Below are 27,544 nucleotides of genomic sequence, written 5' to 3'. Positions count from 1 at the left end.
CAACGGGGACTACTGTGGTGATTAGACCCTGGCGCAGCCTATAGCCATTACACTATTTCCAGCACGTCCCAGGTCTAACAGTGACATTTATATACCCTCCCTCCACCCGCCCTCCTCCGCCTGACACACACACACTCACACACTCACACGTAAAATTAAAGGTAAATGTTTGGATGCTGTTCAGAGCTTTAACCTTTTTAACTTGTGTTCATGTAGCGTCCAATACACCATCAACGATAGCCAGGTTTGACGTGGAGTCAGGGAGAAAGAGGAGGTGACCAGAGTCACGGTTGAAGAGGAAAGTCTTCCATCTCCGATCTGAAGGCAGGCAAGGCAGAGCGAGTTCCAACGATTCAGGAAATAATAATAATAATAATAATCCTTGCATTTGATACAGACATCTCAAAGCGCTTCACAGTGTAAAGTGGATTGACTGTGTATTTTGATGGCGGAGAGCACGGCAGCCAATTCCGTACAGCGGTGTCCCCTGAACAGTTGTTAAGTGAGTGGCCGCATTTTTTTGGAGGGCTTGTTATTCCCCCAAAACACAAACGACTGTACGTTTTTAAGATACGCTTCAATGTAACACCACTTTAAAGTAGTAAACTACAGAGTTATGAGAAAAAGACAAGGTAAAATTTTTAAACAGCCGGCACAGACACGATGGGCCGAATGGCTTTCTCCTGTGCTATAAATTTCTATGGCTCTAAAACCGTGAATCTTTTGCCCCGGTTTACCAAGCCTCTCCTCATAGTTAAGCCCAGACAATAGACAATAGTCTAGTGAACCATTCCTGGACTTCTACACCAGTCCACACTTATTCCTTATTCCCTCTCACACTCTTCTATTCCCCTCTCTCTCACGTGAAGGTCTAGCTTTCTCTGAAATGCATCTGCACTATCTGATTCCACCAATGTTTCAGACAGCGAGTTCCACAACCTCACTACCTTCTGTGTGAAGTGGTTCCTCTTAAATTCTCTTTTAAGTCCCTGAGTTATTATTTTATATTTGTATCCTTTGGTTACTCAACTAGTGGAAGGAAACAGCCTATTTATGTTAACCTTACGGAACCCTTGTATAATTGTAGACACTTCTATTAGGCCTCACCCACCACCCCCCGAGTGAAAACAGCCCAACCTCTCCCGTCTATCCTGACAGCAGTATCCTGTCAGCCCTGGTATCATCCTCATAACCTACGCTGTACTCCCTCCATTAATGCTGTATCCTTCCTATTATGTGGAGACCAGATTTGGACAAAATATTCCGAATGTGATCTCGTAATAATAATAATCCTTACATTTGATATAGCGCCTTATCACGTTTTCGAGACATCTCAAAAGCGCTTGGTCTAAGCGAGATTTTGCATAAATTCATCATCGCCCCCTGACTTTTATACCCTATCCCCCTGGAAATAAAGCCCAAAACCCCATTGGTCTTTTTTATAGCCTTATCTACCTGTGGAGTTACTTTTAGAGAGTGTAGATCTGAATCCCCGGATTTCTTTGCTCCTCTTAGATGACCATCTGGACTATAGATGGCTTCTTTATTTTTCCAACGTGAATTTTCGCATTTTCCTACATTAAACTTTATTTGCCACCTGTTTGCCCATTCTGCAAGCCTGTTTATGTCTTCCTGCATTCTTCTGCAATCCCCTTTATTGATTATCCTCCACCCCCAACCGCTCCCCCCACCCCAGTTTGGTGTCCTCAGCAAATTTAGACACTGCACTTCCTATAGCTGAATCTAAAACACCTATATTTTTATTCCCACTTTCTAGCACTCTCTCCCCACATCACAGTAACATTCAGTGTTTATCCAGTGATCCCTTGTGAGTGATTCTATCCAATCAGCCCCCAAACACCACCACAATTGGCTGTAAAGTGTAGTGACTGTGTATTTGTCGGCCAGCGCGGCAGCCCAATTTGCATACAGCAACGTCCTACAAACAGGACATTTGTAAATAAATTTGTTTTTTTCTTTAGACTGGATTCCCATCACAATTTATAATAATAATAATCCTTGCATTTGATCCAGTCCCTTATCAGGTTGTTGAGACATCTCATAGGATATGCTGTAAAGTGGAGTGACTGTGTATTTTGTGGGCGAAACACGACAGTCAATGTCCCAGAAAAAATTGTAGATTGAGTGACAAATTTTTTTTGGGAGGGATTATTATCCCCTGGAAAACGATCCGTCAAAGGACTAACAACCTATGTTCCCAAGTTCCAACTTACTGCGAGCTACACAGAGGCGTGTGGAGTAAGGAAAGTTGCCTAAGGTTTCGCCCCGATCGAGAATCAAACCCAGATCCTCTCGGTTGCGAGGCGAGTGCTCTAACCACTACGTCACAGGATTATAACCATCTTATAACCATCTCCGCCAATTCCCACCACCGCACACCATTCTGTCAAAATCCCAGATCGGCCACAGTGCTCAGCACCAAACAACAAAAACATACATTTGTGTGAGTCACGTGTATAATTTTATTTTATTTTTCTTTCCCACCGGAACAAAATCTGCTCTATATTTTTTTCTTTTTTTTAAAAAAAAACAACACATTCTTTCTTCTTCATATTTTCTTAGCACCCATAAGAACACCAATCTCGTGGTATTTCGGACATTTTGGCGTTTTTATTTATTTTAATCTCTCTCTCTCGTGCTCACGCTCTCTTTTACATCTGTAATTGCATTTATGTGAAGCAAAGTGCATTTTTTTGTTAATTGTCTGGCTTACACATTGCACAGTACATAAATAATGCTATAAAACATCTCCGTATTTACAGTAATATAATAGATTTATATATAACATAAAATACACTTTGTTTTCATTGCAGGGGTGGGGTGGGGGGGGGGAGGGTTTGGGGTGGGGGGGGGAGAGGAAGGGGGGAAATGCCCCCACTTTCTCCTTATTAAAATCCTGTGAAGTTTTCGATCGAAAGTCTCTTTACGTCGGAAAACACCCCCCCACCCCGTTTCCTGGACCCCGGGTCCGTTCACAGAAACACACAGAAGGGTCGGGTCAGTTTTGTGGTGGGTCAGTCTGTCTGTGTGTGTGTGTGTCTGCGGTCTCCATCTCTTGGTCTACTTTTGAGTCATCGGTTGTTAAAGAACACTTCGAGCCAGCATGGACAGCTGGTGATAAACTGCCTGGTGTAACACTGGCCCCATCCCTTCACAAAGCTGATCTGCACACTGTAGCCCGACCAAGGTTCGTGTGTGAAATCGTGGTCGTTCGGCCTCTGTAAGCTGCAGGACTTCTCATAGTCAAAAGCCTTGATGGAGTAGCCTGGATACACCTTGTGCACCAGCAATGTCCTGGAGTCGGGGTTATCCAGAGTCACGGACTTGATGAAGACGGGGTAGTGACTGCGGTTATACACCCAGACTCCGTCTCGCTCCCGGCTCAGCTGAATCCCGTAGCCTATCTTCCTGCGGACTTTAGTGACCAGCTGGCTCTTGTTGTCCGAGTTCAGCTGCCCCAAGCAGAAGCCGTTCCCGTGAGGTAGATCATAGAAGATGTCGAGGGAGGGTTCCTGTGCCGTGTACAGCCGGCCAACCCGAGTCCTCTCCTCCCAGTAAGCCACCACACACCAGTGAGCGCGGCTCCCCAACTCCTGGCTTATTCGGGAATCTACACGGGAACAAGAGGGAGAGAGAGAGAGATGGTTAGCCGTTAAATAACAACCACATTCACCACTATAATAATTCTACAACAATAATAATCCATGCATTTGATATGGTGCCTCATCATGTCGTTTGAACCTCTCAAGGGGATTCACGGAGTAAATAAATCACTGGCAATGAAGTGTAGTGACCGTATATTTTGTAGGCGAATTGCGGCAGCCAATTTCACACAGCATTGTCCCACAAACAGCCGTGGATTGAGCGACCACCTTTTTTTTAACAAAAAAGTAGCCTCTTATGTTACTTGACTCCACTAATCCCTCCGTTTGATACAGCGCCTTATCACGGACCGGAGATGTCTCAATGCGCTCCACGGGATATACTGTAAAGTGCGTTGACTTTATTTTGTGGGCGAAACAACATTTCAAAGTGCTTCCTTCGCAATCAATCGATGAATCTGTTTGTGGGACACCACTGTACGCGATCGGCTGCCGCGTTTCATCCACAACGTGCGCAGTGACTCCACTTCACAGTATATCCTGTCCAGCGCTTTGAGACATCTCGAAGACGTGATCATGTCAAATGCAAGGATGATTAGTAATATCCCGACTGGGAGGTGAGAGGTTGCAGGGACTAATCCAAGCTGACGCCTTTCTCAGAGACTCACACACCCACACACACACACACACATACATACACACACACCACCACATTATAAGGTAAATGTTTACAAGACTGAGCTGAGCTGCAAGACACATGTGGCTGGGCTGACTGACGTGTGTTTCAGGGCTGAGGAAACCATTCCCAGGCACTGGGCCAGAGTGCATCAATCAGCCAAGCCTCACACGTGCCCTGTCACCTCACCGCAGCCCTCACCCTCCCATTATCTCCTGTGTTTACACAAATAAAAGGATGTGCGCACACAAGCGCACACACAAACACAGGCATAAAACCAGGCCTGCACGCAAACCCGCACGCACTCACACACACACACACACACAAACGCGCGCGCACGCTCTTGTTCACACCTAATCTAGACTTCAATGATATGTAATGCAAATAATATTATAATTAAAATAATTTGGTCGCTTCAAACCGCGACTGTCTGCGGGACGCCGCTGTGCATATTTGGCCGCCGCGTTTTACCCACAAAATATACAGTCACTACACTTTACAGTATATCCCGTGAAGCGCTTTCAGACGCCTCAAAGTCAGCACTATATCAAATGCAAGTATTATGATTACTATTAAATATGTACATGCATACACATGTCTGTGGGTCTCTCTGATGCTCTGTGTCTATCTCTTTCTCTCTGTATTGTTCCCTTTCCCTCTGTCTATCCCTCTCTATCTCTCTTTCCCTCTGTATCTATCCCTCTCTATCTCTCTTTCCCTCTGTGTCTATCCCTCTCTATCTCTCTTTCCCTCTGTATCTATCCCTCTCTATCTCTCTTTCCCTCTGTGTCTATCCCTCTCTATCTCTCTTTCCCTCTGTATTTATCCCTCTCTATCTCTCTTTCCCTCTGTGTCTATCCCCTCTCTATCTCTCTTTGCCTCTGTATCTATCCCTCTCTATCTCTCTTTGCCTTTGTGTCTATCCCTCTCTATCTCTCTTTCCCTCTGTGTCCCTCTCTATCTCTCTTTCCCTTTTGTCCCGCTCTCTCTCTCTTTCCTTCTGTGTCTATCCCTCTCTAAGTCTCTATCCCTCTGTGCCTCTCTCTTTCCTTCTGTGTCTGTGTCTCTACCTCTGTGTCTGGCTCTTTTACTCTGTGTCTGTTCCTCTCCCTCTCCTCTGTACCTATCTCTTTCCCTCCATACCCTTCTCTCCCGTTCTATATCTGTTCATCTCCCTATCTCGCTCTGCGTCTGTTTCTCTCCCTCTGTGTGTCTGTCCCTTTCGACCCGTGACTCTCTTACTCCGTCTCCCTTTCTGCTGGGTACATAATGGTAGTTGTATTAATTACAAATGTCCCCACCTCTACCTCCCCACCCGCACCCAGTGAAGCCCAGCCTCCCCTCGTTCCCCTCCCCTCCTCGGTGGGCACGGACAGGCTGCGGTGGGTGGGGGCTGTGTATTAACCTGGCTGCCAGGCTCAGCGAGAAGCCTTTGTGCCCTGTAACTAACTGTAGCTTCAGTCTCAATAATTAATGTAAGAACATGACGCGTACGTACACACGCACACACACACACACATCAATATTTTACTAACTCGCCGCTTGCTTAACAGTCCTGGCTGAGGAGCTTATGTTGTTTAATGTTAGCTCTGAGGGCCCATGAGGGAGGGAGGGGGTGCGGAGAGAGAGAGAGGGAGAGAGAGAGAGAGAGACAGAGCAAAATCATCGAGCCACGAGCCCATCACTTTAGAAGCCGTCTCTCTCTCTCTCCCTTTGCTGCCCCCCTCTCTCTCGCTCTCCCCCCTTAACTGTGCCCCTCGTAAACCTCAGCCCAGCTTCTCGCTGGCTCCCATCATTACGGAGGGAAGGGGAAGAGGGAACGAACATAAGGAGGGGAGGAGTGAGGAAGGGCAGAGGGGTCTGTAACGCATTAATTTTAATAGCTTTTTACATCAAAAACGCACCGTAAAATGACAGGAATCCAGAACTCTTATGTGTGTGTGTGTGTGTGTGTGTGTGTGTGAGTGTGAGAGAGAGACAGAGTGAGCGTGTAAGTGTGTGTGAGTAGCTATGTGTGCGTGAGGGTGTTAGGGAGTGTGAACCTGTGAGGGGGTGTGTGAGAATACATGAGCATCTTTATGAGAATATCTGAGCGTGAGTGTTGCGAGTGTGTTGGCAGTGCGAGTGTGTCGAGTAAACGAGTGTAAACAAGTGCTAAGTGTGAGTTCCAGTGTGTAAATGAGTGTGTAAGAGTGCGTGTAAGTGTATGAGGGTGAGTGAGTAAGTGTCGCACTGATATTGACCCAGTTCTGTTGCACACTTTCAAATCTCCTCAACCTCTGGCCGGTGGGGGTGGGGGCGAGTGGGGAGGGGGTGGGGGGGGGAGAGAGAGAGAAAGAGGGGGGTAGTAAGGAAGGAAACTTCGCCCCGACCGGGAATCAAACCCGGGTCCTCTCGCTTGCGAGGCGAGGGTCCTAACCAATAATAATACATAACAATAATAATCATTGCATTTGCTATCGCCCCTTATCGCGTCTTCGAGACGTATTAAAGCGCTTCACAGGATATCGCGTAAAGTGCAGCGACTGTATGTTTTGTGGGCGAAACACTGCGGTCCATTGGGCAGCGTCCACACAAACAGTCGTGGGGCCGAGTGTGCTATTGGACTCCAGTAAAAAAGCACGTGGATTTGCAGACAGGGTTTGGTGAGTGAGTGGGCGGTGGGGGTGGGGGTGGGGGGGGGGGCGGGAGGGGAGGAGAGAGGGAGAGAGCGTGCGACTGGGAAGGAGGAACGTTGATCAGGAAGCCAGACGCAGTTAATGATTAAGCTTTGTCGGCTCGCTGTCTGGGGTTAGGTTTTGCCTCACGTGCAGAGCAACAGCAACAACAACAACGACAACAACTTGCGTTTATACCGCAATCGTCACGCAGGATATAAGGGTCCCAGAGGGCACCCGGGGGGGGGGGGGGGGGTGTTAGGCTGAGGTTCGAGAGCCATGGGGAAAATTTAAAGAGGCAATCCCCAAGCATATAGAGCTACGCTGATGGGACACCCTGCGGAGCCCACCCTTGCCCCGTACTGCTTGATACCCCGACCGAACAGATATCTATCCCAATGCGCTCTTGAAAATGTGACTGGATCCAGCGCCCACAGCCTTTTGGGGGAAGAGTATTCTCTCTCACACCCTCTGATACTCACACACACACACACTCACTCTCGCGCTCTGACACGCGCCCTCACTCGCACACTCGCTGACTCGCACGCTCTCTCGCACACTCGCTCTCTTTCACACGCTCACTCTGTCACACACACCCAATCTGACACTGCGACACACACAGACGCTCTCTCACACACACACACACACACACACACACTCTCTCTCTCCCATACACATTCTCTCGCACGCGATCTCTCTCTCATGTTAGCATGATTCCTAGCGCTGTGTTGGGTATTCACAGACCATTGAGACATGAACCGCCCAGCACTGGCTCCAGCCTCACAGCCTGACTCAGGCCCAATATTTTGACTCAATTTAGACCGGAACAGTAACCGGGGCCCTTATAGGATGTGAGTTTGTCAATGTAATCTAATCCAGGAAGCGACTGAGCAACCAACGAGAGAGTGAGAGAGAGAGAGAGAGAGAGAGAGAGTGGGAGAGAGAGTGAGAGAGAGAATGTATGAGACAATGAATGAGACGTTATGAGTGAGAGTTAATGTGCGAGTGTGAGAGACACTACGCACGAGTGAGAGTACGTGTGCAAGAAAGAGCATGCGAGAGAGAGAGAGAGAGAGCGCGAGAGAGAGAGAGAGAGACAGATTGAGAGACAGAATGCCTGAGAGTACATGTGCGGAGTGGCAGAATGTGTGCGAGAATGTGAGAGAGAAAATGTGTGAAGAGAGTGAATGTGTCGGAGAGAGAGAGAGAGAGTGTGTGTGTGTGTCGGTGAGAGTGAATGTGTCGGAGAGAGAGACAGAGAGAGAGAGAGAGAACGACAGTAGAGAAGTGGGAGTGAGTGAGGATAGAGTGTTGTGCAGTGACATTGGTAGAAATGTTGTGAGACGATGATAGGATGAATTGCCAACAGCCAGAATAACACAGTAAGTGGGTCACAGAGTCTGACATGTTTTTCATCCTCAAGCTCAGTGGAGAAGTCTGTCTGTCTGAGGGGCCAGGATTATGCAATGGGCTGACACTGCAGCCAGGTGACCGGCCCGTTCAAAACTGCCCTGCCTGTAACACAGTCACTACACCATCAAATCACCCTCAGGCCTTTCCAATCAATTCTACGTCTAACAATGCAATGCAGTTCTCTCCTCCCCCATCCAGTACTGTGACGTGTTGTGTGCTCAAAGTCCTAACATGACCTTGTGACTCAAGAGCGAATGTGCCAGACACACACACACTTGGACATTGGTCAAGGGCAGGATTGGGGCTTGGGTGGCCGTGTTCCCCCGCCACCGCCGCCGCCACCGCCAGAGGTAAACACAACATAGCTGTCACGCTGTCTAGACACCGAGGCGAGATAGTAGAGAGGGTGTGAGAGATAGCGTCAGGAGAGCAGAGAGCGGATAGTAATCATCGTGGCTGATGATAATTCCTTATCACGCCACTGAAATGTCTCGAATCGCTTCGCAAACATCAAAGTGTAGTGACTGCATTCTTGTAGATAAATTCCGGGAGCGTTGTTAACCAGGACACCAGGGAAAATTCATAATGATAGTAATCCTTGTATTTGATACAGCGCCTTATCACGTCTTCAAGACATCTCAAAACGCTTCGCAGAATATACTCTAAAGCGAATTGACTGTACATTTTGTGTGCAAAACCCGGCAGCCAATTACACACAGCAGCGTCCCCACAAACAGTGATGGATTGAGTGACCAATTATTTTTGTTTATTTATCTTGAAGAGATTGTTACCCCCGGAAAAGCGATCCGTCAGAGGTGTGTGCAGTTAGGAAAGGTTTTGCCCTGCCCGGGAATCGAACCCAGGTCCTCTTGCTCTAACCACTACACTACAGGACTGCACAAAGGGTATCATAGTGTGTTGTAAACTCCCTTCTCCATCCATTAGAATCGTGGGATGTTTAACCTGGCAGTCACGGCCTCAGTTTAACACCTCACCTGAAAGATGGTGTCTCAAACAACGCAGTGACTGAGCCAGGTTGACTAAGGTCTTAATGTGAGAGGGAGCGTGACATGAGGGGTAGGAATTTGAATTTCCCGCCCCCCCCAAAAAAATTCAAATTTCAAAAAGATATCAAATTCGAAATTGGCAGAAATTGGAAATTTCAGTCACCGTCAGGGACGAGAAAGTATAACCACTACCTACGCTCAACAGCAATCCCCTGTGAAGCCTTTTGAGACGTTATGATGTGGACAGACTCCATCATAAATAAGGTGCCTGGATTTCTAATTCATTAAAAGCAATGAATGGGAACCAGTGTGTGTGTGTGTGTGTGTGTGGGGAGTGGGAGAGGGGGGGAATTTGTGGGGGGGGGTGTGAAGGGGTGTACGAGAGAGGGCAAAAAGTCTGTCTATAACTGGAGACGTCACACTTTCATTCACACAGTCAGAGAGAGAGAGAGACGGAGGCTCGAGAGACTTGAGACGGAACGGACTTCCCCTTTAACGCAGAACAAGAAAGGTTTTTTTTTCCACGACGGGAGGGGGAGCGAGTTCCAATGAAGCCGTCATTCCTTTCCCTATTTGCACGTCCGAGCTTGTAAACGCGACAGAAAGAGAGAGAGAGAGAGAGAGAGAGCGAGAGCGAGACTGTGCCCCCTCCCCACTCCGTTTCCCCCTCCCCCCCCCCCCCCCCCACCCCTCAGTGAAAATCAAAGCCAGCTTCTAAGCCAAGAATGTGCTTGGCTCCACGGCAGGAAGGGTTGATGGGTCTATAAACAAGAAGCAGACTGCCACATCCCAATGCTAATCACCGAGCCACAGCCAGGCTGCAGAGAATTGCCAAGATCCTACCATCAGGACACGAGAGGGTGGGGGGGGGGGGGAGGGGGGGTGGGGGTGGCGTGAGGGGGGTGATTCATGTTTCACATCGAACATGGTATCGCCCTGTGTCTCAGTTGGTAGCCTCCACGCCTCGTCTCTGGTCAGAAGGTTGCGTGTTCGAGCCTGTGCGTCAGGGCTTTGAGCTCACGGACCAGGCTGACGCTCCCACTCAATGCTGGGCTGTTGTTGTTGTTGTTGTGGTGTGTTTTTGGGGGTGTGGGAGTGGGGGGGGGTGGGGGTGGGGAGGAATCTGCTGCATTGTCAGAACCTCAATTCGAGACGTTAAGCTTCTAGTCTAAGCTGACGCTCCAGGGTAGTGCTGGGGGGGGGGAACACTGCCATTGTCGGAGGTGCCGTACTTTGGGTGAGGCGTGAAGCAGAGCTCCCCGTCTGTACCCGTTCAAGTGGAAACTGAATTTCTCCCTGGGTCCAGGCCAATAATCCCCCAAATAAATTTGGTCACTCGATTCACGACTGTTTGTGGGACACTGCTGTGCGCAATTGGCTACCGCGTGAGAGAGGGAGAGGGATGGAGGGAGTGAGAGAGGGGACGAGCAGTGGGAGAGGGATTGAGAGAGAGAACGAGGGAGGGAGAGAATGAAGAAGGGAGTGAGAGAAAGAAGGAGGGAGTGAGAGATGGAGGGAGGGAGGGAGGGAGAGATGGAGGGAGGGAGGGAGGGAGGGAGAGAAGGGATGAGGAGCGAGAGAGGCAGAGAGTGAGCGAGAGAGTGAGCGACGGGAAAAGGAGTGAGAGAGGGAGTGAGAGAGGGAGAGAGCGAGGGAGTGAGCGAAGGGAAGAGGAGTGAGAGGAGGGAGTGAGTGAGGAAATGAGAGAGAGGAGGGAGGAAGGGAGAGAGGGAGGGAGTGAAGAATAGGATGAGCGAGAGAGAGCGAGGGAGAGACGGGAAGAGTTGCGGGGGGTGAAGAGTAGGTGATGGGAGGGAGGGAGGGAGGGATGGAAGGAAGGAAGGGAGGAAATAAAGGGTGAGGGGGAGAGAGAGGATGGGAGAGGAGATTGTGGGGGAGGGGAGGAGAGAAAGTGAGAGCGGTGGGAGGGAGGGAGGGACGGGGAGAGGAACGGGTTAAGGAACACAAGCCCTTTCGAGACCCCAGTAATAAAGACACTGTCTGCAAGATGCCTGCCACATTCCTGGCCGACATTCCTGCAAGGAGCAGGGAGTGTGCGGGATCTTAAAGGCACAGGCCACCCAACCACTGCGAGGCCAAAGCTTATTGAATAATTAGTGATATTCGCGTCTCTCTGGGGCCTGACACGGGCACAGACAGACAGACAGACAGACAGACAGACAGAGAAGAGGGGAAGTCTTATCCCTGTTCTCCTGGTTTATATTCCCATCCTCTGCCTCCAACCTCAAATTGCCTATCTACTTGTTTGTTTGAGGAAGGAACGAACCAGGAACAAACAGACCAGAGTGGGTAGAGGGAGGAGAACGTGAACAAGGGATATACACATCTGGAGGAGATTGAAGAGGAGCTTAACAAAATAGTCCACCCTTACAGCTGCGCATCCGAAAGACGTCGCGAAGCACTCATAACAACAACAACAATATCGCACCTTATCACGTTGTTGAGACGTCTCAAAGCGCTTCACGGAATATACCGTAAAGTGTAGTGACTCGTGTATTTTTGTGGGTGAAACCTGGCAACCAATTGCGCCCAGCAGTGTCCCCACAAACAGTCGTGGGTTAAATCACCAGATTAAAGAATAATAAGGAATTATTAGCCTTGGAAAGCAATCTCTGCCAATTGACTAACAATCGGGTTCATGCTCACTGCCGGGTAAACAGAGGCGCGTGGAGTAAGGAAACTTGCCTAAGGTTCACTGCGCCCAGGAATCGAACCCGGGTCCTTCACAGGATTTACTGTGAAGCGTAGTGACTGGGTATTTTGAGGGCGAAACGCGGCAGCCAATTGCGCACAGCAACTTCCCACGCACAGCCGTGGAAGTAAACGGTTACTTTTTAAAAAATATATCTGGGGTTAATGGTCAAGCCAGGACACTGGAGAAAGAGAGAGAGAGAGAGAGAGAAAGAGAGAGAGAAAAACTCCCTTCTCTTTTTTTTTCGAATGGCGCCCACTATTTTCCACACAGACGGGAGCTCGGTTGACATTTAACGTCTCATCTGAAAGACGGCACCTCCAACAATGAAGTGCTTCCCCCCACCCCCCCCCCCCCGTCAGCACTGAGCTGGTCTGACTTCAGGGGGAGAGAAAGGGAGAGAGACTGTGTGAGCTGAGCGCGAGTATGTGAGGGAGTGTGTGGGAGAGAGAGAGAGACTGAGAGAAAACACAAGCATTGCTTTGTGTTTTTTTCTTAAACGAGCCGAAATATCCTGCTACAAACTGAGCAAAGGCAAAAGCCCCCTTCCCCTCCCTCCCTCTCCCCTCGCCACCGCACCCCCCCTCCCCGTTTCTGCTGCGATAGAGAAACACATCCTGTGAGGTTAGAAACCCACAAAATAGCAAACTCCAAACTTGTGCCAAACATAGGCTGGGACTTCAACAGTGTCCCTCCCACCCCCCCCTCCGCCCGCCCCAGTCTCCCAACTCAACTCAGTGATCAGGGAGAGAGGGATGTGTTATTTTATACAGGAAGCCCCCGGTAGGGTGAGAGAAGGAAGGAACGAAGGAGAGAGAGAGAGAGAGAGGGGAGGGAGAGAAAGAGAAGGGGGGGTGTTAGGGAAGGAGGGAGAGAGAAAGTGAGGCAGAGAAAGAAAGAACGGTATAAAAAAATCTGTTTTTGCAAGCATATTTTTTTAACAGGGATGAAATTCCACACCAGCAGTCTGGTGGCTTTCAGATCCCAGCCTGGGCTGGGGCTGGGGCGCGGGGGGGGGGTAGTGTGTGTGTGTGGAGAGATGTGTGTGGGGAGGGGAGTGTGTGCAGTGTGTATATGCGGAGAGGTGTGTATGTGGGGAGAGGAGTGTGTGTGTGCGGAGAGGTGTGTGTGTGGGTATGTGGAGAGGTGTCGTTGTGTGTGTGGAGAGGGGAGAGTGTGTATGTGGAGAGGTGTGTATGTGTGGGGAGGGGAGTGTGTGCGGTGTGTATATGTGGAGAGCTGTGTATGTGGGGAGGGGCGTGTGTGTGTGTGGGTATGTGGAGAGGTGTCGGTCGGTGTGTGTGTGTGGAGAGGGGAGAGTGTGTATGTGGAGAGGCGTGTATGTGGGGAAGGGAGTGTGTGTTTGGGGAGGGAAAAGGTCTCCTAATCTTAGTGACCCCCCCCCCCAACCCCCATCCCCGAGCCTAACCTTCCAGCACCTGGGCATGTTTCCTGAGGCTCTCCGTCCCCACCCCCACCGCCCTGACACACACTCTCCCTCCCCAGACACACAGATCGTATCAACGGCCGAAAAGCATTTTTCTTAAAAAGAGCCCTTTCTATTTTATTTAAGCTGCAGCTTCCTCTGTGGCTATTTAATGTGCTGCCAAAGTACCCGCCTGTACTCGCTCTTACACTCCCCACCCCCCAAACACACACGTGCTCTCTCCCCCCCCTCCACACACACACACACATTCCCCCCATACACTCCGTCTCCCCTCACGCACACACTCTCACATACACACACTCCACCCCACTACATACACACACCACTCTCTCTCTCTGATCTTAAGACATAAAAACCGTTCCTTAAAGAGCTCTTTCCAGCTTTAACTCTCTCGCTTTTTCTCTCGGGGGGGGGGGGGGGAGGAAAGGAGGGGGGGGGGGTTGGCGACACATTGTTGAGAGTTGCCATCTTTGAGATGAGACTATAAACTGCCCCCCCTCCCTCCCGCCTGGGTCTCTTCGGGTCAACGTTTTGACTCTCTAGTAAAAAGAGTTTCTCCCGGAGTCCTGACCGACAACACTACCCGCTCCACACCCCACCCCACCCACATAAAATTGGTCATCTGCCTCGTGGGAGTTGGTTTAACTTGGCTGCCGCTCTCGCCTACAAAACACACAGCCACCACGCTTTCCAGTAAATCCTGTGAAATCACTTCACTCCCCAGTCAGCGTCTCCCCCAACATGACACACGCACACACACACACACACACACACACACACACGCACGCACACAGGCAAAGCCAACGTGTAGACAGGCGAACACACACCCATTCATATTGAAGTGACATTGCGCCACCTCCAACACACACACACACACACACACCTACATGACTGGCAGGTACAGTCACTACACGCAAACAATCTCAACCCGGAGCCACGGGGAGCGTGTGTTCACACCAGATCCCGCCGCAACCAATAATCCTTTTGTTTGATACAGCGCCTTATCACAGCATTGAGACGTCTCAGAGCGCTTGTATTAACAATAATGTAAAGTCAATTGACTGTGTATTTTGTGGGCAATACGCATCTGCTTGTAATTGGGTGTTGGTATCACGCTCTACCCCACCAAACATAAACATACACATGTACACACGTACACAATGACATGTGGGAGCTCTGGTTACCTGCGCTGTACACTCAGTTTGTACCACACTGTACTCTGAGAGCACAGGCAAACAACTAGCTTTTATATAGAAATCTTCACACAGGAGAGCACACATTGTGAGTACCACACTCTACACAGATAGCACCCCCAGAGGGTAAATGTATTCCCCCGCCCCACCCCACCCGCCGCCCCCCACAGCTGCCTCAGCAGTGCTGCCCCAGAAGCTCTAAGATGAAGTTGTGTCTTACCTGAGAGGCCATCGGGGCTGTGTAGTGAGGGCCCCCAGTTTCAGTGGAGGATGGGGGAGGGTTGGGGGAGTCCGCTGTCAGAGAGAAGCCAAAGCAAAGTTAGAAACTTTTATGCTCTTTACACACGGGACACTTTCATAGCAGCTTCTGAGCCACAATAACATTCAAGACAACAACAGCCACAATTTACATTTATACATTGCTTTTCATGTTGAGAGGATGTCCCAAGGCGCTGGACAGTTAAGGGTTTACCCCGAACTGGGGAGGGTTGTATCCGGAGGGGTGGTGGGGTGGGGGGGGAGAAGGGGTAGTGGGGTGACAGAAGGCAAGGTCCAAGAGGAGGATCTTGAGAAGGGTCTTGAAGGAGGCAAGAGTGGGGCGGTGAGGGTGAAGGGACTGTGGGATGAAGCAGGGAATGGGGTAGAGAGCTCCAGTGGGGTGGGGGGGGGGGGGGGTGGAGATCTATAATCTCAGGTGCCTGATCATTGAGCAGACACATTAGTGAGGAGCCAGGACTGGATGTGTCACAGTGGGAGCTTTCTCGAGGCGTGTTCTCTTAATGGATTGTAATTTTCGTTGAATCTAACATTAGATTAGTTCATGTTAATTACTCATATCTCCTGTCTCCGTGTATCAGCCCAGGACTCTGAGCCCCACCCCTCATATCAGCACAGTACACTCACAGCCCAGCGTGAGACTGAACCACAACACATCAGCCAAGTCCTGAAAACCCAATCAGTCAATTAACCCCTTCTCTCTCCGAATAGCGCCGTGGGGATCTTTAACCCCCACACCTGGACGGCCAAACGGGAGCTCGGTTCAACGACTCATCCAGGTCTCAACTCTCAACCCGTTCCCTCACCCCCTTTGCCCTTTTCACCGCGTTCCTCGTGGTTTAATTGTCGTTTGGCGTCTTAGCCCCTAAACCACCTTTGCCAAAATCCTCAGCCGCTGTAGGTGCCTGAGAGAGGGAGAGGGAGAGGGAGCCCCGTCTGACTGGGGCGGGGACAAGGTTTTGCGCGGGTCTGTTCTGCACACAGGTAGGTTAAAAGGGAAGATCACACAGCTCCTGACACCCCCCACCACCCCCCTCCCACTTCCCACACCCCTCCTGTCCTCCGTAATCTACCCCCAGGATCAACTCACCAACGCCTCCTAGTGGCTGACTTAAGAACTTCATCATAAACACCGCAAGCTCCCAAATTCTACCTGGCCTTAACCTGCCTCTTAAAATCTACCTCTTCCATAATAATAATAATGATAAGAATAATAATCCTTGCGTTTGATATAGACCCTCATCGAGACACTTCAAAAAGTGCTTCACTGGATTTTACTGCAAAGTGTAGTGACTGTGTATTTGTTGGCGTAAAATAAAATAGTTATAATATACAAGTATGATTTATGGTATAATTGGCGTATAATAATAAAACAGCACAGAAAGTAATGTAAAATTCTTTGCTTCAGTCTTAATTCAGAAACCAGGTTAATCTTAAGAACTTCGGAAATGCGTCTTGAGAATTAAGAGTTTTTTTTATTTCCCCCAAAATCTACACCACCTTAAATTTTTTAAACCAATTTGAAGTCTTGGGGCTGGTGGGAGGGTAGAAGTGGATGGAATTTTCTCAGGGGAATGTAAAGACAATGACTATCCCACTACCCCCTTTAAGAGGCAATAGTTGACTTAAACTTGAATCTTTTAAAAAAAACTCTTGATATATAGCCTTTCAAGTCAGGTGGCCGTCTAAAGGATTTACTGTAAAGGTGTAGTGACTGTATTTTGTGGGCAAACATGGCAGCCAATTTGCACAGCTCAATGTCCCACACAAACACCCATGGAGCGAGTGACCAATTTTATCTGGGGGATTGTTGGCCGGGACATTGGGAGAGAGAAACTCTCTTCTCTATTCGAATAGTGTTGTGGGATCTTTACTGTCCACCTGAACAGGCAGACGGGGCCTCGGATTAACATTGACCGGGATAATATTAGTCTGTACTTACTGTTAAGAGGCTCCTGCTTTCTGTGTCAGGCTTAAAATATAGATTTAGAAATCTATAATAGCAGTCGAATAAGTCACTGATAGGCCAAGCTGCAATACGCAGACTGCGCACACACATACGCGCATCCATATACACAGACATATACGCATATACACACACACACATACATACACACACACACACACACACATACATACACACACGTATACATATAAAGGGTGACCAAAATGTTGTGATAACATTTGTGGAGGACAAGTTTGCAGGGCTATGGGGAGAGAGTGGGGGAGTGGGATTGACTTGGATAGCTATTTTCAAAAGCCAGGACAGACACGATGGGCCGAATGGCCTCCTTCTGTGCTGAAAAATTCTATGATTCTATGAATGTCTAATAAGTCTTAAAGAAATTAGGATCTTTTTAAAAAATAGGGAAGATATCACAACTTTTTGATCATCCTGAACATACATGCACACGACATGACATGACATGTATGTCCATGCACGCACACATATACATGCTGACCAAAAACTTGTGATAACTACCCTTTTATCTAAACAAAATCATCATTTCTCTAAGACTTAGTAGACATGCAATGGTATCATGACTTTTTGGTCAACCTGTATATACACACGCACACATAATGTCTCTTCCTCTCCCCCCACCACAAAACGATTATGAGCACTAACATTGTCACGCTATTGGGTCTATCTCACCAGTGACAGCATTTCTCTGAAACTATGAACATCCTATAAAACCCAATTTTTCCTCCCCTCCCATCTGCCCCCCCCCCCCCCCGCAAAAAAAAACTTGCCACTGCATTTTTTTTAGATATAAGTGGACTGGCTTCTATTAGTGTCAGCTTGTCTCAGTGTATGTGTGTTGTGTCTGTGTGTGATGTGTCTGTGTGTGTGTTGCATTATCAGAGGTTCTGCCTTTTTGTCCTTTACACTGAAGCACATTTCAAAAGTGTGCCCCCACACACAAATGCAAGCACACGCACACACACACTCACATACACACACATCTCCCAGTGAGACGCAATGCTATCATTTCCTTGAGTTCTTCCATATTCAATTCAAAATTGCCCATCGATGACTTGACCCGCCAGCCTACACGCACTCATACACACTACACTCACCCACAGAAATGTCACTGACACTCTCTCCCCCCACCCCCAACCACATTAACCTCACATCAAATTAAACGCCTCTTCCCCAAACTGTGACGCAGCCCTCAATTCTCTCTAATATCAACTGTTTCAACAGCCAACTTCGCAAGAGATTATATCCACTGTTAGTTAGTTACCCAGTGAGTCAGTAACAGGAGCGAACCAGACTGAGGATGATCAGAAGGAAAGTGAGGTTGGAAGCTATTTTTTAACAGAGACACAGAGAGAGGGGTGTTTTTTTTAAAAAAAGAGGAATGTCTCATCACAAATGGCCAACTCTGTAATGGCATTCGAAAGAGAAATGGGACAAAGTAGTTGAGTAAAAATAATAAAGGCTGTGGGGAAAGAGTAGAGAGCTCCAGTGGGGGTAGTGAGCCCCAGCACAGACAAGATGGGGAGCGAGCATGGGAATGGAGTTATAGTAGAGAACTCCAGTGGGGGGAGCGAGCCCCAACACAGCTCAACCCAATGAGCCCCAAATCCTTTTGCAGTTAAACTTTCTCTGACTCCTTGACTTGCCTCAGAAAAAGTAATAAAGAACTCAACTTTTTTAAAAAAAACATTTTTGAAAAATACACATTTTTGAAGTCAAAATTAAAACAAACAGCGCTCCTTCCACCACCAACAGCAACCCCCCCCCCCCCCCCCCATCCCCCCAGCAACTTTTATGGGAGACATTTTTTTATTTGATTTAAAAAAACACTATTATATTTAATAAATAGAAAATAAACAGTCACTACACCTTACAGTGCATTGGCTGCTGCGTTCGCCTACAAATAACCACAGTATAACCAGTGAAGTGCTTTAGTAAGACGTCTCCACGGCCCGCTGTATCAAATGCAAGGATCATTATCATCATTATTACGGTTTAAACCCCCAAAAATAATACTTACCAGGTTGCTTGAGCAATTCCATTGGAAATTTGGAATAGGGCGGTGGAGGGGATTCTGTGGGAGGGAGGGAGAAGAGAGAAATAATGAATGAAAAGGCAGAGCCATGAGAAAAACAGATATTAACTTATGATAACACTGGCATGCTTCGCAAGCTGTTTGTGTTCAGCTCTTGGGAACTGGGGACAAAAAGAGCAGAGGCGGCCGATTGCCTTGATAGTGGGCAGTCATATAAACAAAGGAGGTTGTCTGGCGCCAGGCTCACTGATATGCAACTTGTATGTTTAATAGTTCCTCCTTAGCTCAAGTAAAAGCACTTACAGCCCTGAAATTAACACTGAAATGACACACACTCACACACAGCCCAGCAACTGACTATGGTTGACCATGCAATGTCTGGCTGCTCAACTGGTTAAGGTCAATTCACCCCCATTTCTGTATACTCTCTCTATTGGCGTGATTTTTGGGGGGATTGTTAGTAAAGTTTTGTGTGTGTGTACGTGAGTGTAAAATAAAACACTTATGGCTGAAAGGCTGTATGTCTACTCTACATACAAATATATGCATATAAATGTAACTTGTGTGCCTTTAAGAGTTAATGATTATTTTTAATCATTTCAATAGCTCTTTCTTGGTTCATGTATAAAATAACCCCTCTATTCAATCAATAATATATATTATTATTTTGATACATTTGCCCTCTCAACCACATTTTTTTTTGGTGTTAAGACATTCACACACAAAACTTTGCTCACAGCCCCAGGAAATCACACAGATTTTTCAATTAAAAAGACATTTTTAAAATAAAAACTGTTGTTTCGTAACTTTTTTCAAAACAACCTAAAAAAAAGGTGAATTTCAAAACAATTTCTATCCTTCTACCACCCACTCATCTTAGACCTAAATAATACTTTTAGACCCCCACACACACACACACAAATAAAACACACGAATGAAAACCCTTTCCCCCTCCAGTAAAAATAAATTTTGTGAATTAAGAATTTTTTTCCCTTGTTTTTTGAAAAAAGACACAAAACCTCAATTTCAATGGAAACTAAATCTCGAATAAAGTATTTTTTTCCACCTAAAAATATACAGTGCGAGAGGAAACTGTAATCAAGTCAGTATCAAACTCTATAAAATCACTTTGAAATCACAATATATATATATATATATACATAAAAACATCAGTATTTCAACTATTCCTGATAAAATTCAAGATTTTTCAAAATATGCCCAAAAAACAAATCTAGAAAATTTCAACTCTGGGATCTCAAAAAAAATGTTTCAGGTGAACTAATAAAATAGCAAAAAGCACAATTTTTTAAAAGATTTTTTTAAATTAAGAATTTTTTTCAAAGAGGAAAAATGCACCAAATAATAATTTTTTTTCTATGCAATATATTATTTTTTCTCAAATTACCTACAATAATTTTAAAGTCGATCTACACGCATCGAAATAAATGAGGTCGTCTTGAAAGGCAAGGTCAGAGTTTGTAAACAGTAACTACAATTTCTAGATGAAAGCATTTTTTTGTGTTAAATAAAGAAAAAAAAGTTACTTATTTTCATGACCTGAGAGTTTTTTTTTAAGAACTAAGAATAAAAAGGAATCACGGTAAGGGAAAGGATTGATGGTAACAAAAGAATGAAAAGAAAAAGTATTTGAAAAGCAAGAGCTAAAATTTATTTTAAATTTGTTTTGTGTGGGGAGGGGGGGGGGGGGGTGGTGGGGGGTGAATAAAAACAGACTCCCTAAGGAGACTGTGGAAGCAGAAAGCATCGATTCATTCAAGAACAAATTCAGATGGATTCCTGTTAGGAAATGCAATATATAGTTTGATTTTTTTAAAGATAATAATAATTCGATCACTCAATAATCCACGACTGTGTGTGGGACGCTGCTGTGCGCAATTGGCTGCCGTGTTTCACCCACAAAACATACAGTCGATCTACTCGAATCTCTTTTTGTGAAGCGTGACCGGGCGCTCCATCAAATGCGAGATTGTTATTATTATTATTATTATTATTATTATTATTATTGTCTAATAGTTCGGGACACAGACATGTCAAGCGACTGCCAGGACGGTGGAAAGCCGGCGAACTGAAATAGATGGGACGGGAAACCTTGGGACTTCTCTCGCTCAGCAAATTCTTAAGGTTAAAAACTTTTGGAACACAACTTTGTTCCCAAAGACCGAACTGAATGAAACCCACTCCCCTCGCCTCCCCTCCCTCCCTCCCAGACACTCACCCAGCTCACACAGCCTGCTGAGGTGGTGTGGGTTACAGCAGTAATAGTCCGTGCTGTTGATCCCATACATCTCACAGCAGTAAAGTCGCTTCAGCTCGGAGGAGCTCTTGAGGTCAGGCCAGCGGAACACCTTGCAGAGGAGAACAGGTAGGGAGTAGGAGGTGTGTTTGCTGAGTTTAGGGTCTAGCATCCTGGGCAGGAGCAGGCAGCCGGTGCCAGCGCCTCCTTTGCTCTCCACAGCTTGGAGCAGGATCTGCAGCTGCTTCTCTTTGAGCCTCTTGAGCAACGAGTGTGTCAAGGCTTTGAGTTCGTGGTCGGCGCCTTTGGAGGTTTTCCCACAGCAACATGTGTGTGCGTTTGTATCTCTCTCTGGCTCCGGCTGGGAGGTGCTCTCTGGCTGGCCCTCAGCCGCCTCGCCTCCCAGGGTCGTGTGGCTCCTCCAGAGACGGCGGACCAGAGCGGAGCGTTTGGTCCTGAACATGCGAGGCTTCGATCGCCCTTCGCTAAGCTGCTCGCAGGCCTTACAATCCCACCAGACGGGGCAGAAGGAACATCTCCGCAAAGCATGAAGCCAGCCAGGGCTCAGTGGACACAACACAGCGAAGGCAGCACAGAGGTGTAGCATACACCAGCCCCCTGACTAATAATATACTTAATATATATAGAGAGAGAGAGAGAGAGGGGGAGAGAGAGAAAAGGAGGGAGGGGGGGAATAAAGGGGAAAATGGGGGGAGGGAAGAGAGGGACAGGGGGGAAATAAAGGGGAAAAGGAGGGAGAGAGAATCACACACACTCACTCCCGCACTCACACCAATGTCTCCTTTTTTTTATAAAGAGCAAAAGAAAATCATGCAAATAAAAAGGGGAATTTTTTTTAAGGGGGTGGGGTGGTGTGGGGGGGAAGGAGGGGGGGGGGACAGAAAATCACACACACACACACACACACAGAGGGAGAGAGAGAAAAAATATTCTTTTAAGGGGGAAAAGGAAAAAAAAATCTGTCTCTCACACACACAGAGAGAGGGAGAGAAAAATATTCTTTTAGGGGAGAAAGAGAAGAAAATCTCTCACACACACACACACACACACACACACAGAGAGAGAGAAAGAAAAAAAAATTGTGGGTGGGAGACCAGAGACAGAGAGAGAGAGAGAGAAACAAAAAATGTTCCCACACACACAAACAAATAACAAATAATAAAAAATAAAAAAAAAACAAATAATAATCAGGGGATACCAAGTAACTAACTGGAAGGAGGTTTGCTCAAGACAGGGCGGTGCATTGTACCAAAAATCGTTGATTTCCAAGGATTTGAAGGGATAAAATGTAGCCCAAGAATTATGTATCCATTAAAATGCAAACGAGGTCTGTCTGGTCTGTCTGTGTGGGTTCAGTTCCTTCTCTGGTCTCTCCTGTTGGTTTAATCCCAATTGATCCTCTCTTTTTTTCTCTCTCTCTCTCTCTCTCTTCTTTCTCTCTTCCTCCTTCTCTTCTTTTTCTTCCTCTCTCTCTCTCTCTCCCAAGATCTCTCTCCAAACAAATCGTGGTGGGTCCTTTTTTCTTTTATTCCTTTATTTTCTCTCTCTCTCTTTCTCTCTCTCTTTCTTCTCTCTTCTTCCCTTTTTTTTTTCCTCCTCTCCTTTGGCTTTCCACGACTGCACACAACACACAACACAACACACACAGAGAGAGAGAGAAAAGGAACACACGACACACACAAAAAAAAAATTCTTCTTTTTTTCTCTGTCCCTTCTTCTCCCCCAACAAATCGAGCTCTTGTCTCTCTCTCTCTCTCTTTTTTTCTTTGGACTCCACTTGTGCTTTGCTTTGTCTCTCTTTCTCTCCTGGTGTTGGGGATGGATTGGAGAGAGAGAGAGAGAGGGGAGGAGGTTTGTGGCAGTTGTCTCTCTCTCTCTCTCTCTCTGTGCCTCTCTCCTCTGTGTGTGTGTGTGTGTGTGTGTGTCTCTCCCTCTCTGTAGCTCTCTACTCTCCCTGTGTGTGTGTGTCTCTCTCTCCTCTCTGTCTCTCTCTCTCTCTGTAGCTCTCTACTCTCCCTCTGAGTGAGTGTGTGTGTCTCTCTCTCTCTCTCTGTAGCTCTCTACACTCCCTGTGTGTGTGTGTGTGAGTCTCTCTCTCTCTCTCTCTGTAGCTCTCTACACTCCCTGTGTGTGTGTGTGAGTGTGTGTGTGAGTCTCTCTCTCTCTCTCTGAGCCTCTGTGTTGCTGAACGTTCAAACCACTCGCAGTTGAAAGTGAAACAGATTGAAATTTACAGACTCTTTACTCCAGGGCTGCGTTATTGGTGGGAGAGATCACATGTATGTCTAGACACTTTGTCTGGGCTCTGGGTTTTAAAGTGATTTAAACCCCACAAGAGATCGCATTACTAACAATCTTTAACATACACACATCCTATATATATATATACACACACACACACACATAACATACACACACACAGTGTATACCAACCCCACACACACACACACACACACATACATACACACACACACTCTCACACACACATCAAACCACTGCACTGGAAATATTAGACTCCTATTGATTGGGATTAAAAAATATTCCAGCAAAAATATTTCTCTCACTCTCTCTCTCCCTCTCTCTCTCTCTCTCGCTCACCCACCCACTTGCGTTGGCTATATTTATGACCGCAATTGATCGCGATGAAAAATATTCGGGTGACAAATGTTTCTTTCGCCCCCACGCGCGCGCGGTAATACGCAGCCTTGACGGTAAATCCGGTCCAAACGCTTTCAGGCGTCTCGATTACGCGACAAGGCGCGAGGTCGGACGCGAGGATTGATGTTAAGATATTCGGATGACGCGTATTTCTCTCTTTCGCTGACTCGCTCCCACGCATCTGACCGCTGCACCGAAAATATTAAACTATTATTAATTGTGACTAATAATATTCAGGTGACAAATGGTTATCCCTCACAAACACACACAAACACACACACACACACACACACACCTGGTTCCAAAAACAAAGAGAGCGTCGCAGGAGGGGTTGGATCAGAACTTCCCGGTTACTAAACTGATTGGTATTTTTTGGGAATGTTTCCTTTCAGAAGGCTGCAGTCAAAAAAATGCAGGTACTGCATCAGGAAGCCTAGAAATACTGTGGAGTGCCGTAGCGTGTTGATTAGAGCACTCGCCTCGCAAGCGAGAGGACCCGGGTTCGATTCCCGGGCAGAACGAAACATTACGCCAGTTTTTTTTACTCCGCACACACGCCCCTGTTCACCCAACAGTAAGTAGGGACCTGGTTATTAGTCGATTGGCGGATCGCTTTTCCGGGGGTAATAATCTCTCCCCCTCCAAAAAATAATCATATCGTTTGCTCGCTTGATCCATGACTGTCTGTGCCCAATGCCGTGTGCAATTGGCTGCCGTGTTTCGCCCACAAGATGTACAGCGAATTATAACAATAATAATCCTTGCTTTTGATATAGCGCCTTATCACGTCTTTGAGAGTCTCAAACGCTTCAGAGAATACACCGTACATATTCTGTGAGGCGCTTTGAGATGTCTCGAAGCGTGATAAGGCGCTATATCAAAGGCAAGGATTACGCTAAGACTAGAAATTGCCAAGAATCTGGGAGGTGGGCAATTAGACGCTGGGTTCAAGGTAGAGAGAGAGATAGAGAGAGGGAGGGGGTGGAATGTTACTGTCTCAGTTTTGTACAGATGGAATCTGTGTGATTTATGGATAAGTGTGGAGTGTTCTTTAAACAAACAAATGGCGTTCATAGGGTGGGGCTATGGGTCAGAAGGTTGTACGTTCAAGTTCCCCATGAGCTTTTAATTTGGGCCGACTTTTCCAGTGCAGTGCTGGGGGTGAAGGGGGGAGAGAGAGCACTGCGGTGTCAGAGATAATAATAATAATAATAATATTCCTTGCATTTGATGTAGCATCTTATCACATCCTTGAGACTTCTCAAAGCGCTTCACAGAATACACTGTAAAGTGAATTGACTTTATATTTTGTGGGTGAAACGCAGCAGAGAATTGCGCACAGCAGTATTCCACAAACAGTTGTGGATTGAGTGACCAATTTTCTTTTAAAAGCAGTTATTACTCCCGGAAAGGTGATCCGTCAATCGACTAACAACCGGGTTCCTACTTACTGCTAGGTAAACAGAGGCGGATTAAGAAAATTCGCCCAAGTTTTCGCCCCGCCTGGGGAATCGAACCCGGGTTCTGTGAAGCGCTTTGAGACGTCTCAACGAGGTGATAAGGCGTTATATCAAGTGCAAGGATTTTTATTACACGAGCGAGTGAAAAAGAGCGAGCCAGTGTCTTCAAGAGAAGAGAAAGAGGGGAGAATAGGGCGAGGTGTGGGGGCAACAAAACGTGAAGAAAAAGGAGGGGTGGATGATCTCACAAGCAGTGAAAAGCAGACCACTCACTCACAGAGATAGGCAAAGTCCCTAAGAAGACCCTGACTTGACACCAACACCCCCTGGAGATATGCAGAGCAGATGAAAAGCCCTTCATCACCAGACCAGGGGATGAATTGAGCAGAAGTGGTAAGCGCATAGCTAATCTGAGGATAATGCACGATTGCTAATGGTCTGGCCCCAGGGGCCAGGAGTGGGGAACATTCACACTCACTCTAACAGGAATTCCTCACACACACTCAGCACCATAAAGGCACAGACCAGCCTCATCGGCAGGACTTGGAACAGCAGACCAGTCACTGGGGGCAGGGAGTCAACCCGCTCGGCTCCTGTTAACCCCGCAAGCCAAAGCCCTAATGGGATAGGGTTGTCCTAACTGGACCAGCAGCAGGAAAGCTTGCCATGCAGTGATAAGCCAGGCTAGTCAGAGTTCAGCAGTTACCCCAACGCACACTCTGGGGTCCCCAAGCCTTGGCTCCTGCCAACCTGTGTTTAATACTCTCTGGAATTAGGTAAACAGGATGCATCCCTCCAGGGAGAGAGAGAGAGAGAGAGAGAGAGCATTCCATTCCTACAATCTATCTCTGGAATTTCCTTGGGTGGGTGGGATGTGTGGAATTCTCTGGTTAGTTTGGATGCTCTTAAGCAACGGTGATGGGTTTCCCCATGTGTCAGACACCCGGCTGACTAAAACAAAAGGGTAAAGTCTCACCCTTTGAGCTAAATTAAAGAAACTTATTGATTTACAGATCGTTTCATTTTCAACTCAGGCGCCATCCTCTGGGCAAGGAGTTTGGTCCTTTCCAGGTGGACAATAAAGATCCCGTGGCTCTCTTTGAAAAGAGAGGGCAGTTTCTCTCTCCTGGTGTCCTTGCTGACAATCCGCTAGTTAAAATTGGTTGTTTGTTTCACGGCTGTTTGTGGGGTTGCTATGTTCGTTTGCCTGCAAAATACCCAGTCACTACACTTCACAGCAGGTAAACAGAGGTGTGTGGAGTAAAGAAACTTGCCTGAGGTTTTGCCCTACCCAGGAATCGCACCCGGGTCCTCTCGTTTGCGAGGCGAGTGCTCTAATCACTACTCTACAGGATTCCACAAACATCATAATATTCATTGCATTTGATATAGCGTCTTATCACATCTTCGAGACGTCTCAAAGCGCTTCATGGAACATACTGTTAAGTGAATTGACTGTATGTTTTGTGGGTGAAACTCGGCAGCCAATTGCGCACAGCAGCGTCCCACAGACAGGCGTGGATTGAGTGACCAAATTATGATTATTTAAAAAATTTGAGTGACTTTTTTTAACAACCACCTGAACAGGGCACAGATAGGGCCTCGGTTTAACGTCACATCTGAAGGACGGCACCTCCGACAATGCAGCACTTGAGGGTCTTGCCATCGGGAGAGAAACTTTGGGGGAGAGGATGGGGATAAGGAGGGGGGGGGGAGGTGGGGGATTCTAAAAACATTTTGAAAGCTAGTTTCTTTTTATTTTGTGTAAGCCTTTCTGAGTCGCTCACCTTTCTCCTGGCATTTTCTGAAGGCTGTACTAATGTCCATATTGTCAGGACGGGCAGACTAAATACATCCAGGAGTTTTATCATGCTCGCTCTCACACTGGTGCAGAGAGGGAGAGCAAAATATTTTGTCTGCCCTCAAGGTTGTGTGAAATCCCACTTTGCAGACATCTGGCATACCACAGACAACAGCCCCTCCCATCCCCCACCTGCTCTTCAGGTGAGAGGGATCGGGGTAAAGTTTGCGATATTTCCTAACATGTTTTGTGGCCAAAGGCAGCGAGGTTACGCGAACTGCAATACGGAGTAAACAGCTATACGTGGAGTCCTGCAGCGTAGCGGTTAA

The 27,544-nt window shown here is 47.2% G+C and overlaps 1 protein-coding gene across 1 annotated transcript; it reads right to left on the bottom strand.

The window, feature by feature from the left end:
• Nucleotides 1-2,897: 2,897 nt before the first annotated feature.
• On the bottom strand, nt 2,898-21,926 carry LOC103187348 (mothers against decapentaplegic homolog 7). The gene is given in 5 exon segments (XM_007906798.2): nt 2,898-3,631; nt 14,950-14,970; nt 14,973-15,023; nt 19,007-19,060; nt 21,258-21,926. Coding segments are annotated over 5 exon segments (1,290 nt in total). The 5' UTR covers nt 21,883-21,926; the 3' UTR covers nt 2,898-3,092.
• Between the last annotated feature and the right edge of the window lie 5,618 nt (nt 21,927-27,544).

Source organism: Callorhinchus milii, unplaced genomic scaffold (assembly GCF_018977255.1).
Source record: "Callorhinchus milii isolate IMCB2004 unplaced genomic scaffold, IMCB_Cmil_1.0 Scaffold1, whole genome shotgun sequence".
Taxonomy (NCBI): domain Eukaryota; kingdom Metazoa; phylum Chordata; class Chondrichthyes; order Chimaeriformes; family Callorhinchidae; genus Callorhinchus; species Callorhinchus milii.
Note: the sequence above shows the minus strand (reverse complement) of the source record. Positions and strands in the feature narration are given on the sequence as shown.